This window comes from Impatiens glandulifera, chromosome 1 (genome assembly GCF_907164915.1).
Source record: "Impatiens glandulifera chromosome 1, dImpGla2.1, whole genome shotgun sequence".
NCBI lineage: Eukaryota > Viridiplantae > Streptophyta > Magnoliopsida > Ericales > Balsaminaceae > Impatiens > Impatiens glandulifera.
Genome location: NC_061862.1, coordinates 28909241 through 28936996, shown reverse-complemented (window position 1 = coordinate 28936996; position 27756 = coordinate 28909241). Strand labels below are relative to the sequence as shown.

Sequence of the window (27756 nt, the reverse complement as noted above, 5' to 3'; positions counted from 1 at the left end):
AAAAGTAAAATTATATTTGTTGATTATGAGTTATTTTATGATTCCTCAATATTCTTAAATCTTTGCAATGTTTGTTGGGTCTTACCTATGATATAAGTTATATAAAAGTATAAATTTGAAAAATATAAATAATATAGGATAATATAAGTTGTATATTGTTTATAATTTTGTGTTTAATATATAGTATACAATGTATCATAAGAATAAAAATATAATTTTATCCTTTTAATTAAATAAAGTAAAAATATGAATTTAAAATTATTTTTATATAATTAATATTTTATTATTATTATTATTTTATTAATTTTATTTATTTATTATTATATTAGTGTACTATTATTATTATTTAATATTGTAATTATTATATTTAATAACTAATGTAATTTTAATTAAAATAAAACTAATTATAATATGAAATGTAAATTACATTTATTTAATTTAAATATTATTAATAATTGTAATATAAAAAATATAAAATAAAATTAATATATATATATATAATAAACAATATTATTTATAATCCAATTAAAATATAATAATTAATAGAATTATCATTATAAAAATAAATATATATTTAATTAAAAAAATTATTATATTGGACTATTTAAATATATATATAATATTAAAATTATTATATATATTAATATTAAAATAAAATATATTTAATATATTATATAATAATAAGTTGTATATAATAATATTAATAGAGGGTATAACAAAAAAAAATGGTATAAAAAAAATGTTGTATCTATTAGTTACAAGATACTAAATATGATGTAATAATTTTATAGGGATATAAATTTATACTAACACTAAAAATCTAATAATACCCATATTAAAACACTATTGATATAATTTATACGGTTATATCTGGCTTGTAATACTCCGTACCAATTACCAAAAATTACCTTATGTTTAGGGTTAGTTTGTTTATGATTGGGCATTTGGATTTGAATATTGTTTTAAACACATTAGTTAATTTATAACTATCAGTTCAAACACATTAGTTAATTTAAACATATTCAAGGGGATGGAGCCATGTTTGGGCTAGGGTGGGTTTCAGCCCTACCTAAATTAAAAAAAAATACTTGATTAGGGTGAGTTCCAGTCCCAATTAAACTAAAAATAAATAAAAATAGAGCAATTATCCTTTTCTCTCCTCTACTATTAGATTCATATATATCTAGTCCCACCTAGCAAAACTTCCTTTACTTTTTATTTTTATAAATTAAATTAAATTAGCACTTTATGTTTTTTTTTGTTTTTTTTTTATGTTCGAATAAGTTCTTGTAGAAGTTAATTTCGCATTTTTAATACCATTTCTTTCTCTACATCAAAATTTTTTTGAAGTAGCAATTTAGTGACAATGATTCATAAGACACGGTAATTTTATTGAAAAACATTTTTTGAAATATTTAGTTAATCTTTTTTAATATGAATAAAAAAAAGGTTTTTTATCCTTACTTAACTTAATTATAATATTATTTATTGGTCAAATAATTAATGGATGTGTTATAAGTCATTGCTAGTTAAGTTATTTGTTTTTTTAATTATTAAAATATAAATGATTTGAGTTAAAAAATATTAAAAGTACAAATATATAATAAAAAATAATTATAAAATAAAATATAATAATTTAGTTTTTTTTAGTTAATTCAATAAATAATTGGTATGTTTTCTTTTTAAATTATTTTATTAATTCACAAATTATTTTTAAAGTATATAGTATCTAATTTTGATGAATGATAAGTCTAATTTAAAAGTTAAAATGATTAACTAAATATATTTTTAATTTTTTTATTTAAATATTTTTTAGTGTTACTTTTTTTAATTTATTTTTATTAAGAAGAATAGAAGGTTACAATTTTAATAATGTGTATGCTAAATGTTTTGAATGTACTATTTTATTTCATAATTTTATAAAATAAATGTTCATAAAAGTAAATGTTCATACATCTTTTATTTTATAGGTTTGAATTAATTAATTTATTTTATCAATTACAGGGAAAAAAAAGCGAAGCATAGAAAGTTAAATCTGAGGTGTTGAGGATTTGGTTTACGAAAAAAATTGAAGTCAGCCCCAGATAATCTTTTATCCTGTCTCCGCCCCTGAACACACTAGTATATATATATAACCGAACTTGATCTGCTCTCATTTTAATTTTGTAGCACAACTAAGGATGCAACTTAATTATTGTGTTTTCTTTAGTTTTATATAGTAATATATAGAATTTTCTTTTTTTGTCTTTTATGTTCATATTATTTTTTTCATTTCTTTATTAATAAAAAGGTGATTCTTTTCCCTAAGAAAAAAAAAATGATGCAGCTAGATTCAATTAATTTGTTCGGTATAAGGAATTAAGGATTCTTATAATTCATTGAAAAACATCAAATAAGCAAATAAACAACAAGATCACATACACACCATGCAGATCCATGTTTTTAGTCAAGCATCAACTTCTTTAATTAATTATGTCCATATATAATTATGCATTAATTCCAATCCCCATTTCAATGCAGCTGTTTAAGGGTGCCGGTTTGCATCTCTTCTGTCTCCCTTCACCGTCTTCACCTTCCTTTTTATCAAGATCATCATCGGACGTGTCAAAACTCTTTTCCATCAACGGTTGATATCCGACTTTTTCCGGATATATTCTGATCATATATAAGTACAAACACACCGTTAACACAACGAAAAACACCAAAAACCAACTAAACTCAAGGTTCGTCAAGGCTTTCGCCCTCTCGAGCGCCTCCTTCGTATGACACCTCACTCTATAATACTCCTCCTTAACTATAAAGCATCCTTTCGGCGTTAACCAAGGGTTCCAAAACACGACTCCCATCACGACATACCAAGCTCCCTTGAAAAGAATGCTGAACGATCTCACAAAGCTTAGCAAGAAGCTCCTCCTGTTTCCAATTCCGAATGCTGTGGTTACGAGCGAGAGAAGGGTGGCGATCTGAAGAAGCCAATGGTAGTGGCCCTCGAGTCCCATGTGGTCCGTGGAGTGGAAGTAGAACATGAGGTACTCTTGACCGAAGGCCACGAAGGCTAGGGTTAGGGTTAGGCCATAGAATTGAGAACTTGATCGAGAAAAACGGTCCAAGATCAAGGCGAAGGCGGCGTAGATGAATATCCATAAGGTGATGAACGCGTGCTCGAAGTTACGGAGGTGGTGTCCGGAGATGCCACCGTCTATGATAAGGGTGTGGCCTACTTGGCCTATGAGGAGCTCCATGAGTATAAAGAAACCACTTGCTCCCATCATTAGGTAGAGCTCCAAGTATTTCATATTTGAGATGGGAAAAAATGCTAAGGCGGTGTAGGACTTGGGATTAAGGGAATGAAGCTTAATGTGATTAACAAGGTGCCATAGCCCCACAAGAAAGTATCCAATTCCGGGTAAGACATGCCCTATAGCAGTGCCCATATTGTATGGGTAACAAGAGAAATTAAAATGTTTTCTTAATTTCTTGAGATAAGATCGAGAGGAAGATATTGGTTCGGGGGAATAGATACTATAGGAAAGGGATGATCGATGGGTTATTTAAAGATGACCAGAACATGAAAGGGATTGTTGAAATGTAATTTAGGCTCATCTTTAAACAATAACTATCTTAATAAGGTTGTTATTTACGCCTTAATAATAGCTTAACATATAAATTTAGGGTTAGTATGTAAATTAAAGATGAAGCACAAGATGGGGTTCATGGACAAGACTCTCCTCTCCCATTGGATTCCTTACTCAAATCCTTGAGAGTTACGGAAGAGAGAGGTGGAGAAATGAATACTAGTAAGTATATATTTATACATAAAAATAAAATTACAAATTAAAAACAATAATCCATGCTCAAATTTAGGAATGGCAATGGATACCTCAAAACTTTACAAGTAGAAAATAAAATCTAAGACATGTTTCAATTTTTTAATAACTTTCTCAATACTCAAAAATAAAATTATTACTATGCAAAAAAATAAAATTTATAATCGGCTCAAACTTTTGAGTTCCAAAAAGTTTCTTAATGGCTATCTAAGAACCCTCATACCATGGCTAAGCGGGAGAATCCAAAGGGGGAGTAGTGACGTGAGGGACCCTATGCTGACTACAATTATGGGACTAAGGCCTTGTTTGAGGAAAGGGTTTTTTGGTTTTTATCCGGGTTTTATCTAAAAAACCCTTGTGCGATAAAAAGTAGGAAAAAACTGGTTTTTAAATTTTGAAGACTAATTTGCCCTTTGACTTTAGAGGGTATGGTGTAAGTGAGAGAATGGTGGTTTAGAGAGAGATGATAAAATTAGAAGGTAATTTTGGTATTAAAGTAATAAAATTATTTGATTAGATGGTTGATAAAATGTTTGGGTTTTGAAATAAAAACTGGGTTTTATCCCAAAAACCCTTACATCAAACGAGGCCTAATTAAGAAGAGGGACAGATAACATGAACTAAATGGAATATTTCAATTTTTTAATAAGATTATAAATTTAATTTATAAAATTCTATTTATAATATATTTTATTTGGAATAATTATTAAATTATTTACTAATAAATAATAAATAATAATAATAATAATAATAATAATAATGTAACACTCGAACTCTTGTATCGTCTGTTAAAACATAGACTATCAATACTGTTAAAAATTAGACTATGAATACCCGAACAAATAAATATGCCACCCTAGCCCAAATTCTAAAAGTATATATATTTTTTACTAGTTTTAGAAGTTCATATTTACTATAATTTGTCGATGTGAGACATCATAATCTCTCCAACTTAGTCATACGACGTTCTCGTCAAGATCACATTCGTAGTCTCATACTCCCTCATTTAAAACTCTAGGAGTGACCCACGTAACATTTTGTTCCGTGGGATTCAAAAGGTGCTCTTCGTGACACTTTGTTTATATGATCTTTCCATAATTTACCATTACTATGTAAATACACTTGTAACGCCTTGAATCTCGGTACCATTACTCGTAAATAGACTATAAATACCTCCAAACAAACCACAAACCAAGTTTAAAATTCACTCATGAAAATAGATATAATTTATTAGCCTCACTATAGTTCATATAATTTTTTCATTTAAAACATCACAAATAATTTGTAATTAAATATTTTAAAATAATAATTTATTTTTAAATCTTAATAAATAAATAAAACAATTATATATTTTAAACAACAATATTATAATAAAATTATATATAAAAACATATTAAAATGATTAATTTTATTAAAAACTTCAAACTAAAATTTTATATATAATTTTATTTATAATATATTATTAAATTGTTAATGATTTTTGTAATATCATGAAATAGTTTTTTAAATAATAGTTTTTAAATTTACAAAAATAAATTTATAGTATTAGAAAAATCATTATATATTTGAATGATATTATAAATAAATATATATATATATATATATATATATATATATATATATATATATATATATATATATATATATATATATATATATTAGAGTTATTATTCTTATTTAAAAAATTAAAATAAAATATTATTTAAAATATTTGATTTAAAATTATCATTAATTTTAACAATTATAAATAAAATATAAATATATATATATATATATATATATATATATATATATATATATATATATATATACAAAAAAAAAAAATTATTAATTTTATTTAAAAATTTTGAAAAAAATCATAATTTCAAAATATTTTATGATATTTTATTTTATACTGAAATAATCAAGTTCAAATGTTGAATTTATATTTAAAACAAGTTTTATTTAATTAATATGCGTTAAAATTAATGCCTAATATTGGTTTGACAACCCATGGTTGATTTTGATCCATGCTAGACTGCTAGTCGCTTATTTTTTTTATCTTTAAATAAGAAAACATTTTGTGCTACGTAGACAGATAAAAGTATAATTAAAATAAATTTAATAATAATAAAAAAATAATATGTATTTAATGTTTAAATTTCTTAATAAATAGAACGTTCTCATTCCACGTTTATTTATTTCGATAAAACAATTTATTTTCTCACATATTTTTTTTTCTCTAAATGAACATCTCATCTGGTGACCTTGTACTTGCATTTTGGTCAATCAAATATTTGATTCATATAATACATTAGTTAGTTAAAAAGTTAAACTTATATTGTTAAAATGTATCGTGTTTATTAAATTTGGTGTTGAATTTAAAATATAAAGTGTTATTAGCTTAGTTGGTTAAAATTTGTATTTGTTTTTGTTATGTTGCAAATTCAAAACACACATATAAAATTTTAAATTTTATTTTTAACCGTTTTAAGTATATATGGGCGAGTCAACCCACAATCCGACCCAAATATCCACATACTCTTACATATATATCCAAATTAACCACATCCCTCGACCCGGCAATTCGAACACTTTAAAAAATTAAGTATCATTATATTTTTATATATATATATATATATATATATATATATATATATATATATATATATATATATATATATATATATATATATATATATATATATTTGAATTCCATGTGAACATTAAGGTAGTGTTTAGTATATGGTACTAGTTATACAGGTATAAGTTATAAGGGGTATAAATTGTAAGGAGTTATTAGGAGGTATAAATTATATAAGGTTGTAGTGTTTGGTTAAGAATATAAAATAGGTATAAATTATATAGATTTTATTATTTTGTGTTTGTTTATGGTATAAGAAGTATAAAAGACTATTTTACCCTTATATTTGAATAAATTATTATTTTAATATTTATTTTATATGTAATTTGTATAGTTAATTATATTAAAATTAATAAAAATAATTCTAATTATTATATAAATATATTTTAAAAATAAATAATCTTATTATATTATATTACTTACATTATTTTATATATAATTTAACTTATATAATTATATAAATAAAATTTATTTATAAATTAATTAAAATGTAATTGTTATTTGTAAATTTTTGTATATTAAAACAATATTAATTGTTTATATAAAATAAAATATTAATAATAATAATTTTAAAATAAATATATTTTAAATTAAAATGATATGATTATAAATTAGTTTCTAAATAAATTATATGTATAAGTTGTATTAATTAATAATTATATTACTAATTTATATAATTAATTATAAATATAGTTCATTAATAAAGAAACACAATTTTATTTAAAAAATTAAATAAAAATAAGTAATTAAATTATTATTATTATTTAAATTAAATAATTAAACACACTTAAATATAAATAGATATTTAGTTATAATTTATTATTTTTATTATATTTTAAAATATATCAAAAGAAATTAAAATTTTAATATTTTAATAAAATTAAGAGATAAAATTGAAATATTAAATTTTATAAAAGTTATATAGTCTTGTAATGGGTGTGAGTAGGTATAATATTATACCACTTTGAAAGTATAAATTATACCTAAAAAATATTGTACATATAAATATAAATTAACCAAACAATATTTATGACTTACTGTAGTTATATATATACACTTTATCTAAAGTGTAGTAGTACATACCAAACATAGCTCTATAAATATATGGTACTTCGAGAATACTTGATAAATTTTAACCCAGTCCCTTCAACTAGATTATTTTTTTTTTTTGTCTGTTGGTTCATTTATAACAAACAATTAATTAAGTTATGACAACCCAAATTAAAAAGTTATCCAAGAAGATAAATATAAACTATTAGACTTTTTTTTTTTTTTTTTTTTTTTTTTTTTTTAAGAGTTTATATTTATTGTAATTTCTTGATATGGGACACTACAATTTACCCAAACGCGATATCTTCGTCGCGATTCTATTAGTACACCCAGACTCTCTCGATTAGGACTCTAGATATGTCTCACGTGACACTTTGTTCACATCCTCTATGACACTTTGTTTCTACCACCGGTCGACTCTAATACTACATCTAATATCCCAAACCCGAGTACCGTTATTCGTGAATAAATAAATTACAAATATCTTCGAGCAAACTATCTAATCACCACATCCAAAACTCATTAGGTAAACTTGGGTTGTGGTTGTCCAATTGTTTGCTCGAGAGATTTATAGTCCCCGTATTTGGGACGTTATAGGTGGTATCAGATCCAACCCTGTGATAGAAACAAAATGTCATGGGGAGCACCTCTTAATTAATCTTACGGAAATAATTAGGTGTCATGTGTGTCACTTCTAGAGTCCTAACCGAGTGAGTCTTTGACTTCTAATAGGATTAGGATGAGTACGTCACGTGACTAAGTTGAGGAGATTGTGATGTCCCACATAAAAAAATCACAATAAATTTGAACTTCTTATAAGAGCGAGATTAATAGACTATAGATATTTTCATAAGTACAAATTGCGATTGGGTTGTGGTGACCTAATGGTTTGTCCGGGGTATTTGTAGTCTATATTCTCACGAGTAAGTGTACCCGTGTTCGGTGTGTTACAACCTTACATGTGATATGAGAGTCGGTCCTGTGGTAGAACAAAGTGTCACGGGGAGTACCTCTTGAATCCTATGGGAATAAAATAACACTTAGATCACTTCTAAAGTCCTAACCGGGTAAATATGGAGCTACGATTGAGATCGCGACGAGGCGTTGTGTGACTAAATTAAGGAGATTGTGATGTCCAACATCACAAAATGACAATAAATATATATTTCTCATAACAGTAAAGCTAATAAAATATAAATACCTTAATGTGTATATTTTGAATTTGGACGGTAAGGTATCAGTACGGGACAATATCACTTGAATCATATAGGAACAAGTTAACTGATCATTTCTACTTGTATACACATTCTTTCTAAAATTAACATTTCTAATCAATGTTTAATAGAAAAAAATTGTTAAAATATTTATGAATTTTAGTCTCAGGTCATATTCCTAGTTTTAATTGAAGTAAACAAAGACTTTATCGGAGCCGGTGCCGAGGTTTGGGCTGCACTAGCCCTAGTAGTAAAAGATCGATATATATTTTGTTGCCCTAGGTCTAGTTTAAAGAATTGTTAAAAAAATGCTTTTAGCAAGATTCGAACCCATAACACGATAAAAAAATTCTAATTTTTTTTATCTTAAACCACAAAGCCACAATCATTTATATTTAAATTTACAATAAATTTAATAAAATAGTTTGATATTATATATATATATAATATATATATATATATGAAGTTAAAGTAATTTTTTTTATTATAAAGAAAATATAATTGAAGTAGTTACTCTTATTTATTTTTTGTTATGTTAATTTTCTTTTGATTAACAGTTTTTTTTCACGAATACAAATCTATCTATGCATATTTTTAGTTATGTCAGGTTGAGTCACTTAATTCATCTCAATTTTAATAAACATACATTTTAAAATTACTATACCATTATTATTAATAGTTAAATTATATATTGAATTAATAAAATAATAATTAAACTAATAAATAAGAGGGGGAAAAGTTAGTTTAAGTGATTGAATACAAATTTCACTTTTGGGGGGATTTATGTTGAGTTAGAAAAATAATTGGGAAAAATAAAGTTGTTAGGGAGTAGGTTTTAGATAAAATGTTTTTAGGGAGTATGTTTTAGATAATTAATAGTTTTTAGTTTAACTTATTTATCATTAATAATTTATTCTCATTTTTTCGTCTATTTGGTTTTGTGTCTGTGACAAGTGCAACGTGGTTATTTTAGTCGTTTGGTTTGGTTTGGTTTGGTTTGGTTTGGTTTGGTTTGGTTTGATTCTATCATTATTTTATTGATCATCGGTTTTGTTGGGTGGGAGACTCACTCATATTTATAACAATGGTACAATTTTGAGTTCTTTTTATTTATTTTTTATTTTCTTATAAAATGAATTTTTGTTAAAAAATGATAATTTACTTCATTATTATTAAATTAAAAGCTTGTTTGGATGAATTTATAAAAAAAAAATGCTAACTTTTTTTGATTAATTCATATTATTTTAAAATTAATATTTTATCATCGTTACCATCACAATTACTTTTTAAAATTTTAAAATAAAAAATGAAAGTAATTTATTTTTATTTAATATAAAATATGTGATTGAACTTATTTTAAATGAGTTTTTTATAATATTTTAGACAAAAATATAAAAGTATTTTTTATCAACTTTTTCTTAACATGATTCACTTTGATTTTTTATCAAATGAAAACAAAATTATAACAAATAAGCTAATAAATTTTGTACCAAATCAAATTTTTTTTTTTTTTTTATATTTTTGATAAAAGTGTAAAAATAAATTCTAGCAAAAGAACTAATATAAAGGGGGAAAATAGGTGATTAGAAATCTTTGTCAACAAACAAACTCTAGATAGTTGAAAGTTGAAATCCAAGAATTTAGCATCATTAGATAACTTATGAGGAAAAACTTCATAATTAAGTAAAAATTGGGTGAAAAGGTGATGATCAAAAACAAGAAAGGAATAAAATAAAGGAACTAAATATAAAGGCTAAAATAATGGAAGGCAAAGGTGACAAATACATGGACCACATTTCCCAATACTATCTTTCTGACCTCTACTTTACCAATTCATCAAACCCAACCAATTTTTTACCTTTTCATCTAGTACCATTATTCCAACCCCCACATGACCTGGGTCTTGGTCGGTGCCACGTCTTTCCTTTTTAATGGTCCATCATCTTTGCAGGACAGAATCTTAGCCCTAGGTCTAGTCATTCTCCTTCTTAGGATCTGTTGAATAGTTTACAACTTATTTATATTTAGGGTTATTTATATTTAGGGACGATAAACTTAATGAAAATTTGAGTGAGGCTAAGTTCACGAATCTGACGTGATTTGTAACGTGGGAACCATGTCTTGAAAGGCTCATTTCGAGTTCCGAAAATACTAATTTCGAGACCAGATATTTTTTAAATTTTTTGTTTCGAAATGAGCGTTTCGGGACCCGAAATGAGCGTTTCAAGACATTTTTAATTTTTTTTCTTTCCTATCTACATGCGTTTCAGAACCTGAAATTAACATTTTGGGACATTTTTTATTTTATCTTTCCTACCAACGTGCATTTTAAGACTTTTTTTAAAATTTTCTTTCTCCTATCCAAATGGCATGCCACGTCGAATTCGTAGACTTATTCTGCAATTTTTGTTAAGTTTATATTTTTCTTATATTTATAGCTATATATGATTATGATATTAGCCCCATTTGATTAAGTTTATTTGCAACAATATTTTGAAATCAAACAGAGTACTCTCTCTTTCTCTCTCTTCTTGCATATTTAGTGACCCTACATTTCTTGCCACAACCAGTTGATTCTAGAACCCAAGAAAAACCATATAATTATCCTTCCTCCATTATAGGATCAAAATCAAGAACACCCATCACAGAAAATTAAAGAATGGTTAGATACTATTCAAATTCTTCTTACTATGATTACCTTCAATACCTTTCTCTCCCAATCCACCTTTGTGTCTTCCTCTCTGTTATGTTCCTGGTTTTGGGCTTCACATGGTACATCAACTATGAGTCCATGTTTGAAGATTTGATGGACCAGTTCAAGATCTTTCTCATGGTCGTTCCCATACTTCTTCTCCTTGTGGTCCACTGGCTGTCAAGTGAAGACCGGCAGTGTGTCCCGTTTTCAATATCTCTGCCGGAGAGGGAATCGCTTCACAGGGCTGGCGGGTCACCTTGGGGAGTGGCTGCCGTTCTGGTTTTTCTACTTTATATGATCTCTTATCAGTCTAAGTTACACGAAAGCTGGTTTCCTATAGCGAGCAGAAGATGAATTAATGATGATGATGATTATAGCTAGATCTGTTGGATATTAATTAGCAATTTTATTAAGGTAGATCAAGGTGGTGATGATCTACTGATCTTCGATCATGTTGTAAATGGGAAGTTGCATGTATATATATGCTTGTATCTTTCCCTTTCTTTTATTTTATCAGAAAATGTATAAATATGATCCTTTAATTAGCCTTTCTTTTCTTTTAAAAAGTTATAAAAAAAAAAATTTGATTAAAAGGGTTACGACTACATGTGCATTTATATGGTATATTGATGCATATGGAAATGATACCTATCTCTACTCTGAAATCGCAACTCGCACAGCGAAAGAAACCCCGTTGTTATACAAAAGGTCATTATACAAAAGAGAACTGACTGTTATACAAAAGGGACCCTGAGTCGGCGAAGTCTCTTTTGTATAATTGCAAGGTCCCTTTTGTATAAGGGCGAGGTCCCTTCGCTGTGCGAGTCGCGATTTCAGAGTAGAGATATGTATCATTTCTCAATAAATAATTGTTCTGGTTTGTTTGTTTACAACTTTACATACAATTGGGCTATTCATATGAACTATAACAATATTATCCTAGTTTATCATATTCAAAGATAAAATCAATATTGGGACAAAGTTCTACCAAGAGAACAAAGGAGCAGCAAATGATGGATTGAGTCTTCGACAAAACCTTTTACACTTGAGCCAATTCATGTAATATATTATTGAACCCTTTTGTTTTCTATACATTACAAAGAAGTCACTTTAGCCACCTGACAAGGCTTTACAAAGCAAAAGGAAACAAATTAAAGCATACATACACATTGCACAAAGATTGAAAAGAAAATCAATCCTGGTAGTTGGGCAATCTTGTGAGTACAGAATGTTCGGGTGTATGATCGCTTTCAAAGTCAAGGTGAACAAATGCACGTTCGACTTCGCGAAGCTTCTCTAACTTATTCTGCAATGTTTCTCCAATTGTATGTGCTTCCTTCAAGGGCAAATCTTCTGGAAGTTGAATGTCAACCTGTTATTGTATTATTATTATTATTAGCAGCCTTAACATTGAATTTTATTTATTTTTCTTAAATCATCTATAGACTTTGCAAGATTCTAGATGATTTCCCACTTACTTCTACAAAGTATAGAACACCAAAGGTATAAGCACGAACAGTGTCAACACGCTTAATTTGGGGATGTCTCAAGACGAGATATGTTAGTTTTTGTAAGACCTCTGGAGGGGCTGATTTTCCCACAAGAGATGCTGTCAAAATTAGGAAAGTCATTACAGATTGGATCATGTGTAGTGGTTGGTGTCCCCATTCCTTTCAGGTTATGTCCTCATTTTTAATCAACTACATTAACCATACTTACCTGCATTTTCAAGAACGGTTCCTGACCAGTTTATGATGGTATAAATTGCAAGCACAAGTCCTCCAACAGGGTCAATCCACCAAAACAACTTATCACCCAAAACCGCTGCCACTAACCCAACTGCATTTGTCATGACATCAAAATAGTGATCCTGGAAGGAAAGAAATTTAACATCTAAAGTAATGAAAATACTTGAACCAAAGATCTTGCTAGATAGGTATGATCCAAGTAAGTACCTTTGCATAAGCGCGGACAATATCATTTCCTGAAGTTCTGCAGTACAACCAGAGTGCAAGTTTCACAGTAGTAGCAGATAACATAATTGTGTAGAGCCATATCAGTTGATCTAAGGTCATCTTTTCAGTTGCTTTATCTTCTATTAACTGTTCTAAAGCTTGAAGTAATATCTGAAAGCCTAAACATTATACAAATTAAGGGTCATCATTAAAGAAGAAGATAAATAAATAATTAGTCATTCAAAATCTCAATATAATGTATTATACCAAGAGTGGCCATGACAGCAGCAAAGATGATAATTCCGACAGGCTGAACCCTCAATTTACCTATGGGATACTTGTAGATATTCACATTCTTCATAGATAGATGAGTCATCCAAAGTATAATACCAGCTATAAGATCAAGTAAGGAATCTAGTGTTGATGCAGCTATGGATGTGGATCCACTCTTTATTGTAACATAAATCTGCAAATATGGAAAATCAAAATCCAACCAGGTTAAAGTCTAAATCATAGAATACAGGGCCTTTGGAGAAGAAAATACTAAAACCTTAAAGGCGAGTAATATGACATTTGCATAATTTGAAATCATCATGGCCTTCTCATGCTGAGCTTGTTCTTCTTCGTTATCTTCTTCTTCCTCGTGATTAGATTCATCAACCACGGAGTCAACTTCAGCAAATGATTTCAGCACTGCAACTTGTTTTTCATAATACTCTTTCTCTCCTGTCAAATGCAATGCAGATTTTTACTTTGATCAAACAAAATAAGTCTAAGTACGTACCTTTCGATAAGCTTGTGGCCGTAGTGATATTGGAGAAATTAATAAGAGAGTCAGACTCAAGATCAACAGCAGCATGAAGCTTCTGCGGGAGTTTGGCGACAAATTCTGCCCGGAGCGAGTTCAGCGAGTTCCGGCGACCGAATCGGAATCTACCACTTCCATTACTTAGTAGTAGCGGGGATTTGGCTTCAGAGTAATTGCAATCCTCAGTTCCCATAAGCTTTAAGGATTCTACTTCTCTCGTCCATCCCTTCTGATATTCATATATATATATATATATATATATATATATATATATATATATATATATATATATATATATATGCACAAATGCACGTAACAATATAATAATAAAATCATATGTTAGAAAAAGTTGTAATGCAGCATGATAAATGCCTTATCATTTACAAATAGAAAAAGAAATATCCCAAGTTTGACAACATTTATGGAGCATGTTACATGACATCTAATAATTTACAAAAGTTAAGGTGATTTATTTGTTTGGTATGGATTCTCCACTCTAATATATATATATATATATATTCAAAGTGTCTGAATTCACGAGACAAGAGACGATAGTTAATTTGAATATATATGTGAGAGTAAATGAATATTTGAGTCGGATTATGGGTTGGGTTGACTCGCTCATAAACTTAAAACGGCTAAAAATAAAATTAAAAATGTTATATGTATGTTTCGAACTTGCAACCTAACAAAATAAATACAACTCTTTAACCAAATGTGAATGAGATCTGGTTTGTAAATGGATAATAGGTCGGTAACAATTGAAAGTGATTAAAAAATATGAATCAAATATTTGATTAACCAAAGTGTGAGGTCACAATGCAAACTTAAAACGGTTAAAAATAAGATTAAAAATATTATATGTATATTTCGAATATGCAACATAACAAAATAAATACAACCCTTTAATTAAATGTGAATGTGATGTAGTTTGTCGATAAATAATAGCAAGGCCGACCCTAGGGTAAGGCAACCAATGTACTTGCATAGGCCCCTTACTTTTATAAGGCCCCCATTTTTTTATATTTAATAATATTATATTATTAATATTATTTTTTTTTCTCTTTTTTATCCTTTAATATTAAATATATATTATAAAAACGATTTTTTTAAAAAGTCTTGTATTATAATATATTAATTATTTATATTTTAATTTATTAATTGATTTTTTTTTACTATTTTAGGAGCCCAAAAATTTAATTTGTATAGGCCCCCAAAATCTCAGGGTTTCTTACGGCCGACCCTGAATGATAGGCCGGTAACAATTAAAAGTGGTTAAAAAATATGAACCAAATATTTGATTAACCAAAGTATGAGATCACAGTGTTAAATGTCAATTGAGATTGGTGGTTTGTTTTCTTAAGGATAAGAGACGTGTTAAAATGTGATTGAGATGTAGTTTATCGAAAAATAATAAGTCGGTAACAATTGTACGTGAGATTGATGGTTGGTTTTATGAGGAATATATATATTAATGAGTGAAAAATATAGTTTAGTTAATTAGGAAAGAAATTAACTTATTTCTTATATATATATAATAATAATAATAATAATAATAATAATATTAACTTTAATAGTGAAAAGGAGAGTTTAGTTAGTCATAAAAGATATTGAAATATTTTTTATTTTAATAATAAATCTGAATAAATAAAATTCAATTTTATTTAAAATAATAATAAAAAATCAACATTAATAATATATATATATATATATATATATATATATATATATATATATATAAACCTTAATGAAAATTTCATAAATTTAAAAATAAAATTTTAATTTAAATATGTTAAAATAATAAGTATTTATTAAATATTTAAAATATATAAAATATTATGTATATAAATATTTTTTAATTGTTAGTTATATAAATTATATATGTATATATAAAATTATAAATTTAAATCAACAATTTTAAGTGATTTAGTGGTTGAAAGGTTAATGTTACATAATAGAGATCATGGTTCAAATTTTGTTAGACATAATTTTTAAATTATTAAAAAATATTGATAGTTAATATGTGAAATAAAAACATTGGTTTATCGAAGTGAAAAGATGGTTGGATGTGAATGATATTGGTTAAAATTTACGATGAAATTGGTGGGTAGGTAAATCACATTCACAAAATTAGAGGTCAATTGGGATGGATGGTTAAAATATGCGATGAAATTGGTGAGTAGGTAAATGACATTCATGATATGGAAGGAGATGGTTTGTTGATTGTTCATTAGGACGAAGTGAAAGTGTAAGGTCACAAAATTAAAGGTCAATTAAGGTGTATACAAATATGTAATGAGATGGTTGGTTAGTCGTAGTAAGTATGCCACACGATGAGATGTCGATTAAGGATTGGTGGGCCAAAGTGAAGATAAAAGAGATTGGTAATGTATCAAAGTGAAAGTTTAAGGTCACGGTATGAGATGTCTGATTAGGATTGATAAAAATGTGAAATGAGATGGGCTAGGGATTGATGGGTAAAGTGAGGGTAAAAGAAATTGATAACGATGAAGATGATTGATTTAACCGGTATGAAATTGTGTAAGGTCACACAATATGAGAAGTTAATTAGGGTGTGGATAAATATGGAATGACATGGTTAGTTATCCGAAGTGAGGATAAAAAATTTAGGTTATATATTGTAAAATATGTGAGTCACGAGATAAAAGAGGTCGGTTGGTAATTGGTGACTATAAACATGAAAATTTGACGTATCCCAATTTATAATAATATATATAATTTTAAAATAATATTTTAAATTTTTTAATTCAAAATAATCCAAAGAAGTTATAATCAAATGATGGATAATTATTGTGATAATTAAACTTTAATTAAAAATTTTAATTAAAAATTTAAAATAATTCGAGATTAAAATATTGTATTTATTTACCTAAATTAAACTAAAAAAGTTGAAATTATTTAATTATGATTTTGAATATAAATTATATATAATTTATGGTTTAAAACAATTAAATAAATACCCAAAATATCCAAAAATAAAGATAATAAACATAATTTTTATTATATTTTTAAAAATATTTTTTTGTGTAATTTTTACTAAAAAAAAATGTAAAAAAAAAAAAGTTTATATATATATATACTCGGATTTTAAAAAAGTATTATAAAGTTTAAAATGAGAATGTTGTTTTATTGGATTGTAGTGGGATGGAACAAAATAATGAAGTGGTGAATAATATGATAAGGTTACGTTTGGTATGGTAGGAAGTATAAGAATGTAGATATAGTATAATTATAGTAAATTTAAAATGTTTTTAATTAATTATTATTTATATCTACATGATTATTTAGGTATAATTTATACCTTCAATCAACTATAATTTAGTAATTATTTCTATTAGTTACAAGCCTAGATAAGCTTTAATATTTATCTTTTATATTTTAGTTTTATAAAATTATTAAAAGTTTAATTTCTTTATTATATTATAAAATATAATAATATAAAATTATAACTAAATACTTATTTATATTTAACTATGTTGAATAGTTTAATTTAAATAATAATAATATTAAATAAATATATAATTACTTATTTTATTTAATTTTTTATTCTTTATATATTTTATTTATCTCTGTAAGAGAATTTTTTTTTAATCATAAAAAATTAAATATTAAAATTTTATATATAGTTAAATATAATAATTATTTAAAAAAACTAATAATGTTAATTAAAAAATAATATTCATATATAAAATTAATTTATAAAATAAAATTGTACTTATAATTATTCATATACAAAATTAATTTATAAAGTTATTAATAAATGATATTTATAATTAATTATATAAATTAGTGATATTATTATTAATTATTACAATTTATATCTATATAATTTATTTTTAAAACTAATTTATAATTATACCATTATAATTTCAAATATTATTTTATAATATTATTATTATTAATATTATATTATACAAACAATTAATATTTTTTATATATACAAATATTTAAAATAATACATAAATTTAAAAAATAAGATAAATATTAAAAAAATTTATTAATACAAACTACCTATAAGATAAATATTAAAATAAAAATAAAAATTATATAAATATAAGAATAAAATAATCTTTTTAAATTTTGTACTAATTTCTTATATCACCAACTAAACACAAAATAATAAAATATATATAACTTATACATATTTTATACTTCATACCAAACACTAATAACCTATATAATTTATATCTCGTAATACCTCTTTACAATTTATACTTATATAACTAATAACACGTACCAAACACTGTCTAAATGCATTACTTAAATATAAAAGTATTGTTGTCGGATCAACAATATTTAAATAAATTGGAGTTTATTTAAAAAATATTAATGGGTAATCATAGAAAGTGAGTGATTATATTTTTATTTTAAATAAAAATATTTAATTAATAATATTAATATATAATAATAAAAGAATAAAATTTAAAATAAATATAAAATATTTTAGTTAATAAATTAATTAAAGTGATTGTAAAAGAAATATAACTTTTGTTTTTTATTTTTTTTAAACGCAACCAAACAAAGTCAATGTAGGTAACTCTTTCCCAATAAATTTATATTATAATATTAATATTTGTTTTAAAGTTGTATTGATTAAGATGGTCATAATATTAAATTATGCCACCATGTATTTTCACATTAAAAAAAACAGTGTTTCTCTCTTTTTTTCTTCTTTTTTTTCTAACTCTTTTCACAATCAAAACATGAACTTTAAAGCATAACACACCCAAATTTAAAACAATTTTTTATTCCTATTAATATTTTTAATATAATGTTACCAATTACAAACAAAATGTGTACATGCATTAAGAACTAAGTACAACACTATCTTATATAGTAATGTTCAAGTGAGGGAGATCAGCCTCATCGCCACCGCCTCTATTTTTCTCTTCTTCGAAGCCACCTTTTCATCGCTTCAACCTCAATGTCACCGTCTCTGTTTTCCTCTTCTTCTTTGATTCCTCCTCTTCATCAATTCAAATGATGTTTTTCCATGAGTTAGCAAAACCGTCCATTGTAAACACCCGGATGTGCGAACATCACCCGCCACGGTCTATCTGGATGCATTCTCATGTACATTGCAGATAAAGTGCAATTACAACATGTGAGAACTCTCAATCTGGAGTATACCGAATTGCCTGTATATATAAAAAAACGTTAATAGTAAAAATGAGTGAAAATTAAAATTTCTAAAATAATACTTATTAATTTTTTCTTATTAAATGATAAAATGTTATACCTCTATCATTTGATGTAGTCTCGAAAATATACTATTACGTTTCAATAATTTCTCAAAAAAAATGGACGTGTCCAGACAACTCACGAACAAACTACACCTTAAATCGAACAACGAAACCATGATATATCTAACAATAACAACGTGAAATTTGAGAATTGACTAGGGAATTAGACCCTTTGTGAAATAGGTGGAGGCAACACCTTGGGAGGCGTGCAATGCTCAATTGCTTAACCTAAACGTCTATTTATAAGTAATATTAGGGTTTTCATTCCTAATACGCGGATGATTTTAATTCGGCCCAATTCTAAGCGCATGGGCCTTGCCAACCCAAACTTTTTGAGTAAAATATTCTTTATTTGTTTTCTTGTTTTTTAACTAAAGAGATATATATATCTAGAGTATCTAATAAGTTTAAGTCCACCCATTTCTTTATTAACTATCAAATCTTTATATATATTTGTTTTTTAAAATAATAATAAGAGTAGTTAAAGATAAATTGTATAAATCTAATTCTTAACATTTAACTCTTAATTATTCATTATAGTGTGTTAATTTTTGTAATCTTCATTTTACCTAATTCACATTTTTTCTTCAAAAATTTATTATATGAAAACAAATTTCCGCTAGGTTTACTCTATTGAGTTAGAATAATATAGTATAAAATGTTAACTTATACTATGAACTCTAATTTTGTAATTTTTATTTACTTTTATGTGATCTTTTAATTATGTAATGATATTTTATTTTTTTCAATCATTCCAATGATATATCAATTTATCAATAAAAATATTAAAATATTTTTACTTTATTTTATAAATTTATATTTTAAATATAACAAATATTTATAATAATATAACAAATTAAAAACTCAAATTACATTTTTTAAAAATATAATTTAAAATTTTAAATGAAAATAGTCCTACTCGACAAACCAAATGTTTTAAGTTAGTTTTTTAATATAAAAAATATATATTCCAAGTTGAAATGAAAGAATTATGGTGTTAACTTTCAAAAACCTTTTTTTTTTAAGTAAATCATACTCAAATATCATTTCATTCTCTTCGCATCACTAAAATTATTAATAAAAATATTAAGATACATCTATTCTAAGAAAATAAATATGTTATCCATAAAAATTACAGTAGAAATTCTTTAAAAAATATTTGATAAATTAATAAATTCTCTAAAATAATAAATTTGTCTGTTCCCGACTTAAGCCAATATAAAAAATTGAAAAACTCGATAAAATAATATTTTTTTAGGAGATTCCTTTATAATTTTCGGTCCCAAGAAAATCATAAATTAATAATTCATATAAACTGAAAACATATATATTACCCTCTATTGAAATATGATTCCATAGTTGTCTGATTTCTTTTAAAGTTCAAGTCTATTTGGAGTTCATCTCTAACTTTTCTTATTGCATCCAATAGCTCATGTGTTGTATTTTTGTATTGTATCATAAAGTTGTGAAAATGTTCGATTCCATAAGTGCTTCTTTTTGCGTAATAGGCTCTAAAGACACCGTATCATTTTCGTCGTCATCCTTTGTATCGTTCTCAATGATAGTACTCACAATATCTTCTAAACTCTAAACCTCTGAACATGCTTCATTTTCATCTGGGTAGTTCATTAGATTGTCGATATCCATCTTATTACGATAGCCACATCGATTGAACATAGTCTTGAGATCTTGAGTTTCTTCATCAAAAGTGGATTCATAAAAATTTCATGCAACGTCACTAGTTGAACGAATTTTACAGTATCGGGAATAATTCACTCTTGTTTCTTTTCGAACATATATCGTCCAAGCTAGGATTGCCAAATTGACATATATCTTCCCTAGACTAGATTGTCCCACCTCATAACCTTCCAATATTTTATGGTAGAACCTTCCATGATAATGCATCTTATTATCTCAGCATCGCAAGGTTGAATATTTGATGTCATGTTGGGTGGCAAGAAGAACAATTCAACGTTTCTTAGCCCTTCAATATTTATTGAATGTGCTGGACAATTATCCACCACAAGTAGAACTCTTCTACCGTGCATAATTTGGTCAAATGAACGTACATATTCATCAAAATACACTAGTCATCCATGCTCTTATGTTAGCTCTATACTGACAATCCAAGCTATTCATGTTGATATTCTTGAAGCAACGAGGCTTTGCATATTTCCTAATATTCCATTGAGGGATTTTTTCAGAGTCATCTTCATTGCAATAAATAACAACCGTCAACCTTTCTTTATCGTGTTTTCTTCCTTCAAGTTGTTTTGTTGCAAGTGAATGATAAGCTTGTAGCCTATAAAACAGTCCGATTTTTATCCATATTGAAAACATCTTTCATATGGAATTGATCAATTTTCTCCCGAACCAATACCAATTTTTGCTCCATGTCTTGTACATCAATATAAACCCACTCTCGCCAAAATGACTTTATGCCATGATAGTGCTTGAATTTCCCAAGCCATCCTATAGAGAAGTTAAAATTTGAATCATCAGGAGGGTACACAAGTTTCATTGTATCTCTTGCCTTCTGCAAAATTAGTTCTTGATGTTGGAGAAACCACTCATAAACAACTTTCTCCATGTCAGAATATTTTGCTGGTTTGTGTCTTTTGATCTCTGCTCTTCCCTTTTCTATTTCAGCAGAGATAGTCATCTGACCGCTGTTTGATATTGTTCCTTGACTAATTTCAACAGAAATTTTCCCTCAAGCCATCTCTACAAGTTTTTTTTGTGTGAACTTGGGACCGATAATCCTAGATCCTACGACTGAGAGGTCCGACCTTGGGACCGAGCATCCCAGATCCAGGACCGAGCCCCTCCGGTCCTTCGACCGAGTACCCCGAGCTTCGATCGAGCCTCTCCGGTCTTCGACCGATGAAAACAGACCCAAGCCCTATGAATTCGGTCATAAGGCTTGCTTGGTTCCACTTTTTAAAACCCAAAATTATTTTTTTAATTTTGGGACTCTAATTCATTTTCATATAATCCCGAGAGGTATCAAAATATTTACGGGATATTTTCCAAACAAATATTTTGACTAAAGCCTCATTTAGTATTTATTTCTAAACTCTAACATCCTTTTCTGATATTTTCAGAGTTCTTTACTTAATCTTGTATTACAAGCAATCGCATGTATGCCCTTTTAATAATTTTATACAATTATTTACATAACCCGAACCTACCCTTGTTTAGGAACCCCAAACCAATAATTCGAGAAAATAAATGTTATAAATAAATCTTTTGATAGCCAGACTTTTGAAAAATCAAATCGTTTTTTAACGGGCACGAAAGACATAACGTGAAAGCTCTTTCTCGAGTATAACTAATCAACGAACCCATTATGAAACTCTAGTGCTATTGTGTTTTTACACGTACACCAAAACGATTTATTTTTAAATCTCCAAACCAAGCACCAAAGCTACATTTTTTGTACAAATCATTTTCTTAAATAATGTTTTATTTAAAAGAGATTCTTTTAGCACGTAAATCGAGGCTATATTTGTATATACCTTTGACCAACTCCGTCTGGCCTGACTTTTAATTCATAACTAAAATCCCGAGGAACCAAACAAAAGAACCGGTACCACCGGGGAAGCAAAAAACGGGCGCGTATAATGACCAAAGTGAAGAGTAAAAGAGATTGGTAATGTTGGAGATGGTTGATTTGACCGAAATGAAAGTGTAAAGTCAAATATTAGAGGTTGATTATTGGGGTGGATAAATGTGGAATGAGATGGATGATTAGCCGAATTGAGGATAAAGAATGTTAGGTTCTATACTGTAAAATATGTTAGGAGATGAGTTGTTTGACGAAGTGAAAGTAAGGTCTCGAGATGAGAGGTCGATTGTGAATTGGTGGATAAATATGTGATGAGATAAGTGAGAAGATGAATTTTTTACCGAAGTGAATAAAATGTGGAATGAAAGTGTTCTATTTTTATTGAAATATATTATTCGTGATTTATTAAAAATTTTAAACATTGAATATATATTTTAAAATTATTATAATTTTTTTAATTAATTTTTTTGTTTATATTTTTATCTGTGTGCATCGCCCGAAACCAATGGTTCATCAAAAGATATATTGAAAAATTAGAGTCGTACAAGAAGATTAAAATCTCACTCGAGGTCGAGGCATAGACAACTTTTACAAGATAATTCACTAAACCAACTCTAAATTTTTAATTCGCTCTATCTTCAAAAGAAAAAAAATCTCAAAACAACTTAAAAACTAAAAATGGAAAATTACTCTAGAAGCCATCTCTAACCGTTTAACCTCATGGTTAAACTATGTTTTTCTAAATTTTTAACGAAACGACATATGTCATCCTTGCGGTCTTTGTCGCTTTTTTCTTTAAATCCTATTAGGCAACAAATAAAAACAAGATAAATTTTAGATATTTTACCATCTAGTTTGATAAAAATAATATTTTATTCAAAAATATTCCGAATCTTAATTATTTTAAAAATAGATTGATAGAATATTGTTTCTAAACTAATTATTTATTTTATTTTCGTATAAAGAATATAAGGAGTTCATATGAGAAATTTTTAAAAACCAAATTTTTTGACTCAAAATATATTTAAAATTATAAAATCTATGATATAAAATGTGGACAATTACATTACTTTTTAAAGTTTGTAAAACAATTATATTTTAATTTTATTATATATATTTATATTTAAATTATTTTTATATCTGAATTTTATAATCTTTTTATTCATTATCAAAGGTATTTTTTTTTAAAAAAAATTAATCAAAATTAAATCTCATTCAATTCAAATAACAAATAAATATGAAAAATTAATTAGTAAATAATACAAAATAACAATGATAAAATCAAAATCAATAATGGATGATCTAAATATCAAATTGCATAAACAATTTACAAAAGCGATTTGTTGATGATTTCTCCAAAGACGAACTCATTTGAATTTTTGAACGATGACAGTTGAAGTAGAGCAAGCCGAACGAACGAATAAAACAGTGTAGGAAGAAACTCTACCAAAGATTATGAACGATAGTAAAAATTATACTTAGCCGAGAGTTGGTAAACAACACCGGAAAATATCATGTCAAGTAAAATGAACAATCTACATACATGGCCGAAATAATGAGAAATTCATATAAATAATGGGAGGATACATGTAAGAGGTCTTCCATATAAAAGATCAAATTGAGTAATTTTTTTATTAAAAAAATGAAAAATAACTACATATTCGATTATTTCGTCTCCTTTGTTGCTAAGAAGGGGACAAATACAGATTCAACAAAGGATCACCAACACAATCGGAGTGTATGAGTATCAAAAAAACCCAACAACGACCGAGAGTATTATTCGGACTATAAAAATCCAAGAAAAAAAACGAATTCGGCTAAATAGGACTCTGAACCGAACAAAATGCAATATTAACTCAAATCTGAGTGATGAAAAGAAAAAAAAGAAGAAGGCACCTTTCAATAATAAAAAAATCATCAAAGAGAAAAAAGATTAACCTTCCAACTTCTCTAGAAATTATTTGTTTAAAGTGAGATAATTTTATTCATAATATAATATAAGAAAATTATAAAAATATTTAAATACATGATTTTGTACAATAATTGTACATATGAAAAAAATATGCAATATCAATTTCCAAACCTTGTATTGATAGGTGTGTTATATAAACTGAACTGTAACATTTTAAAACTGAACTATAATCTTATAAACTGAAATATAGTATTTATAATATTTTATAAATATTCAAATATATTATAACATACAATTTGTTCATATAATTACTATCTTCGTTGAATATTATTCCCACAAGTATTATGTTAGGGATAAAATTGACCGGCTACATGGGAAAGTTGAGAAAACAAAAGTGATGTGAAGAAAAGTTGAGTCGAGACTAAATCATTCCATTGTTATTGTGTTGATATTGAATCTTCCACTATTACGGTTGTTGTCACCGAATTTTTCTAATACAAAAAGTAATTTTCCTTAAACGTAGTATTTATAACACTTTACATATATCTAAATAACATCAAAACGCAGTTGAACATTACAACACATTACAGTTTAGTTTTTAAAAAACGTTAAAATTCACTTTAAAACACACTACAATTCAATTTAAATAATATTGCATTTCAGTTTATATATAAGACATTACAGTTCAGTTTAAATGACATTACATTCTTTTTACTATTTAACATTTGAGGAATGATAGGGAGAACAAGTCTGAAATCGCGACTCGAACAACGAGGGTTATAAGGGATCTGACTGTTAGACAAAAGAGACTTCGCTGCCTAAGTGTCCCCTTTGTATAACAACGAGATCCCTTTTGTATAATAGGCATGTCCCTTTTGTATAACAGTGAAGTTCCTTCGCTGTGCGAGTCAATAATTTTTAGTCGTGATATGTATAATTTCTCTTCACAATTCTCTTTATTGTCTAACAACATTTAACATTTCTAACATGTACATTATTCAAACTATGTCATCATCAGGATAAACAAGATTTTGCTTATCCAATAGAGTTTATAATGAAAGCATAATAGGAAAAAAATACTTTATAGATCAGAAAATACTCCATTGAACACGCAGAATCAACTTTTCTTAGGTTGAAGAACAGAGAAGGTCAAACAAAACATAAAACCCCGAATGGAGATTGAAGATCAGAAACCGCAGGCGACATAAATGACTAGGGTTTGAATGATTGGACTTGTAATTAGGGGTGAGCATAATATGGGTTTACCCAAACCCAACCCTAACCCAAACCCAAAATATTAATTTGGGTTGGTTAATATGGGTTAGGTTAAGTATGGGTTGGGTTGAGTATGGGTTGAGTATAATTTGGGTTGGGTTAGGGTTACCCAAATTACCCAAATTATATAAATTTAGTTTAATTCTCTATTATTAATTCAATATAAACTAATCATCTTCCAACTTTAAGTCGAACACGTTTTTAACATGTTTAACATATTTTTCATACGTTTAACACGTTTTGCACACATCTAACACGTTTTTAATATTTTTAACACGTTTCACTTATAACATGTTTTTCACACGTTTAACACGTTTTCCACACGTTTAACACGTTTTTCACACGTTTAACACGTTTTTCATACGTTTAACACGTTTTTCACACGTTTTCACATTTTTTACACGTTTTCACGTTTTTGACACGTTTAACAGGTTTTCACGTTTTTGACACGTTTTTGACATGTTTAACACATTTTCACACTAATAACACGTTTTTGTCACGTTGAACACGTTTTTGATATGTTTAATACGTTTAACGCGTTTTTGACAAGTTTAACACGTTTTTTACGTTTTTGACACGTTTAACACGTTTTTAACAAAACTAACACGTTTTTTATAAGTTTAACACGATTTTCACATTTTTGGCACGTTTAACACGTTTTAAACATCTTTAACACGTTTTTGAATAGTTTAACACGATTTTCACGTTTTTGGCACGTTTAACACGTTTTTGACATTTTAACACGTTTTTGATATGTTTAACATGTTTTTCACACGTTTAACACGTTTTTAATATTTTTATCACGTTTTCACACTTAAAACATGTTTTTCACACGTTTAATACGTTTCTACATTTTTGGCACGTTTAACAAGTTTTTGACATGTTTAACACATTTTCATAGTAATAACACGTTTTTGTCACGTTTAACACGTTTTTGACATGTTTAATACGTTTAACGCGTTTTTGACAAATCTAACACATTATTTTACGTTTTTGGCACGTTTAACACGTTTTTAACATAACTAACACGTTAACACGTTTTTGATAATTTTAACACGGTTTTCACGTTTTTGGCACGTTTAACACGTTTTTAACATTCTAACACGTTTTTGATATATTTAACACGTTTTCACACATTTTTCACACGTTTAACACGTGTTTCACACATTTAATATGTTTTTCACGTTTTTGGCATGTTAAACACATTTTGACATATTTGACACGTTTTTCACACATTAACACATTTTTCACATTTTGGTACGTTTAATACGTTTTTGACATGTTTAATATGTTTTTTTACGTTTTTTACATTCTTAACACGTTTAACATGTTTGTAACATGTTTAATACATTTGTAACATGTTTAACACGTTTTTCACGTTTTTGGCACGTTTAACACGTTTTTGACATTTTAACACGTTTTACCCATTTAACATATTTTTGATATGTTTAACATATTTTTTTGCACGTTAACGCGTTTTGATAAGTTTTAACACGTTTTTGTCACGTTTAACACGTTTTTGGCATTTTTGACACGTTTAATATATTTTTCACACGTTTCACATT

General features: G+C 26.8%; 4 protein-coding genes and 1 pseudogene across 4 annotated transcripts; 1 reads left to right on the top strand and 4 right to left on the bottom strand.

Moving 5' to 3' along the window:
* Positions 1–2340: 2340 nt before the first annotated feature.
* LOC124920095 (transmembrane protein 45A-like) lies at positions 2341–3532 on the bottom strand. The gene has a single exon (XM_047460501.1). The coding sequence runs from the start codon at positions 3432–3434 to the stop codon at positions 2487–2489; it is 948 nt and encodes a 315-aa protein (XP_047316457.1). The 5' UTR covers positions 3435–3532; the 3' UTR covers positions 2341–2486.
* Positions 3533–11373: 7841 nt separating this feature from the next.
* On the top strand, positions 11374–11763 carry LOC124922614. Its single transcript, XM_047463341.1, has one exon. The coding sequence runs from the start codon at positions 11374–11376 to the stop codon at positions 11761–11763; it is 390 nt and encodes a 129-aa protein (XP_047319297.1).
* Positions 11764–12833: 1070 nt separating this feature from the next.
* Positions 12834–13540, bottom strand: LOC124921360 (metal tolerance protein 4-like). The gene is made up of 2 exons (XM_047462010.1): positions 13129–13540; positions 12834–13018 (listed from the first exon to the last, which is right to left on the bottom strand). The coding sequence occupies exons 1-2, from the start codon at positions 13388–13390 to the stop codon at positions 12849–12851; spliced, it is 432 nt and encodes a 143-aa protein (XP_047317966.1). The 5' UTR covers positions 13391–13540; the 3' UTR covers positions 12834–12848.
* Positions 13541–13596: 56 nt separating this feature from the next.
* LOC124922605 (metal tolerance protein 4-like) lies at positions 13597–14365 on the bottom strand. The gene is made up of 3 exons (XM_047463331.1): positions 14149–14365; positions 13915–14090; positions 13597–13830 (listed from the first exon to the last, which is right to left on the bottom strand). The coding sequence occupies exons 1-3, from the start codon at positions 14363–14365 to the stop codon at positions 13597–13599; spliced, it is 627 nt and encodes a 208-aa protein (XP_047319287.1).
* A 6327-nt stretch (positions 14366–20692) lies between these two features.
* LOC124922596 lies at positions 20693–22577 on the bottom strand (annotated as a pseudogene).
* Between the last annotated feature and the right edge of the window lie 5179 nt (positions 22578–27756).

Excerpts from the sequence above, each read along its gene's own strand:
- LOC124921360 (XM_047462010.1), bottom strand. The coding sequence starts at position 13,390 with ATGATATTGTCCGCGCTTATGCAAAGGTACTTACTTGGATCATACCTA. Across the intron at positions 13,019-13,128 it reads AACCGTTCTTGAAAATGCAG|CATCTCTTGTGGGAAAATCA; the intron begins GTAAGTATGGTT and ends TAATTTTGACAG.
- LOC124922614 (XM_047463341.1), top strand. The coding sequence starts at position 11,374 with ATGGTTAGATACTATTCAAATTCTTCTTACTATGATTACCTTCAATAC.
- LOC124922605 (XM_047463331.1), bottom strand. The coding sequence starts at position 14,365 with ATGGGAACTGAGGATTGCAATTACTCTGAAGCCAAATCCCCGCTACTA. Across the intron at positions 14,091-14,148 it reads GGCCACAAGCTTATCGAAAG|GAGAGAAAGAGTATTATGAA; the intron begins GTACGTACTTAG and ends TGCATTTGACAG. Across the intron at positions 13,831-13,914 it reads TCATATTACTCGCCTTTAAG|ATTTATGTTACAATAAAGAG; the intron begins GTTTTAGTATTT and ends CCATATTTGCAG.
- LOC124920095 (XM_047460501.1), bottom strand. The coding sequence starts at position 3,434 with ATGGGCACTGCTATAGGGCATGTCTTACCCGGAATTGGATACTTTCTT.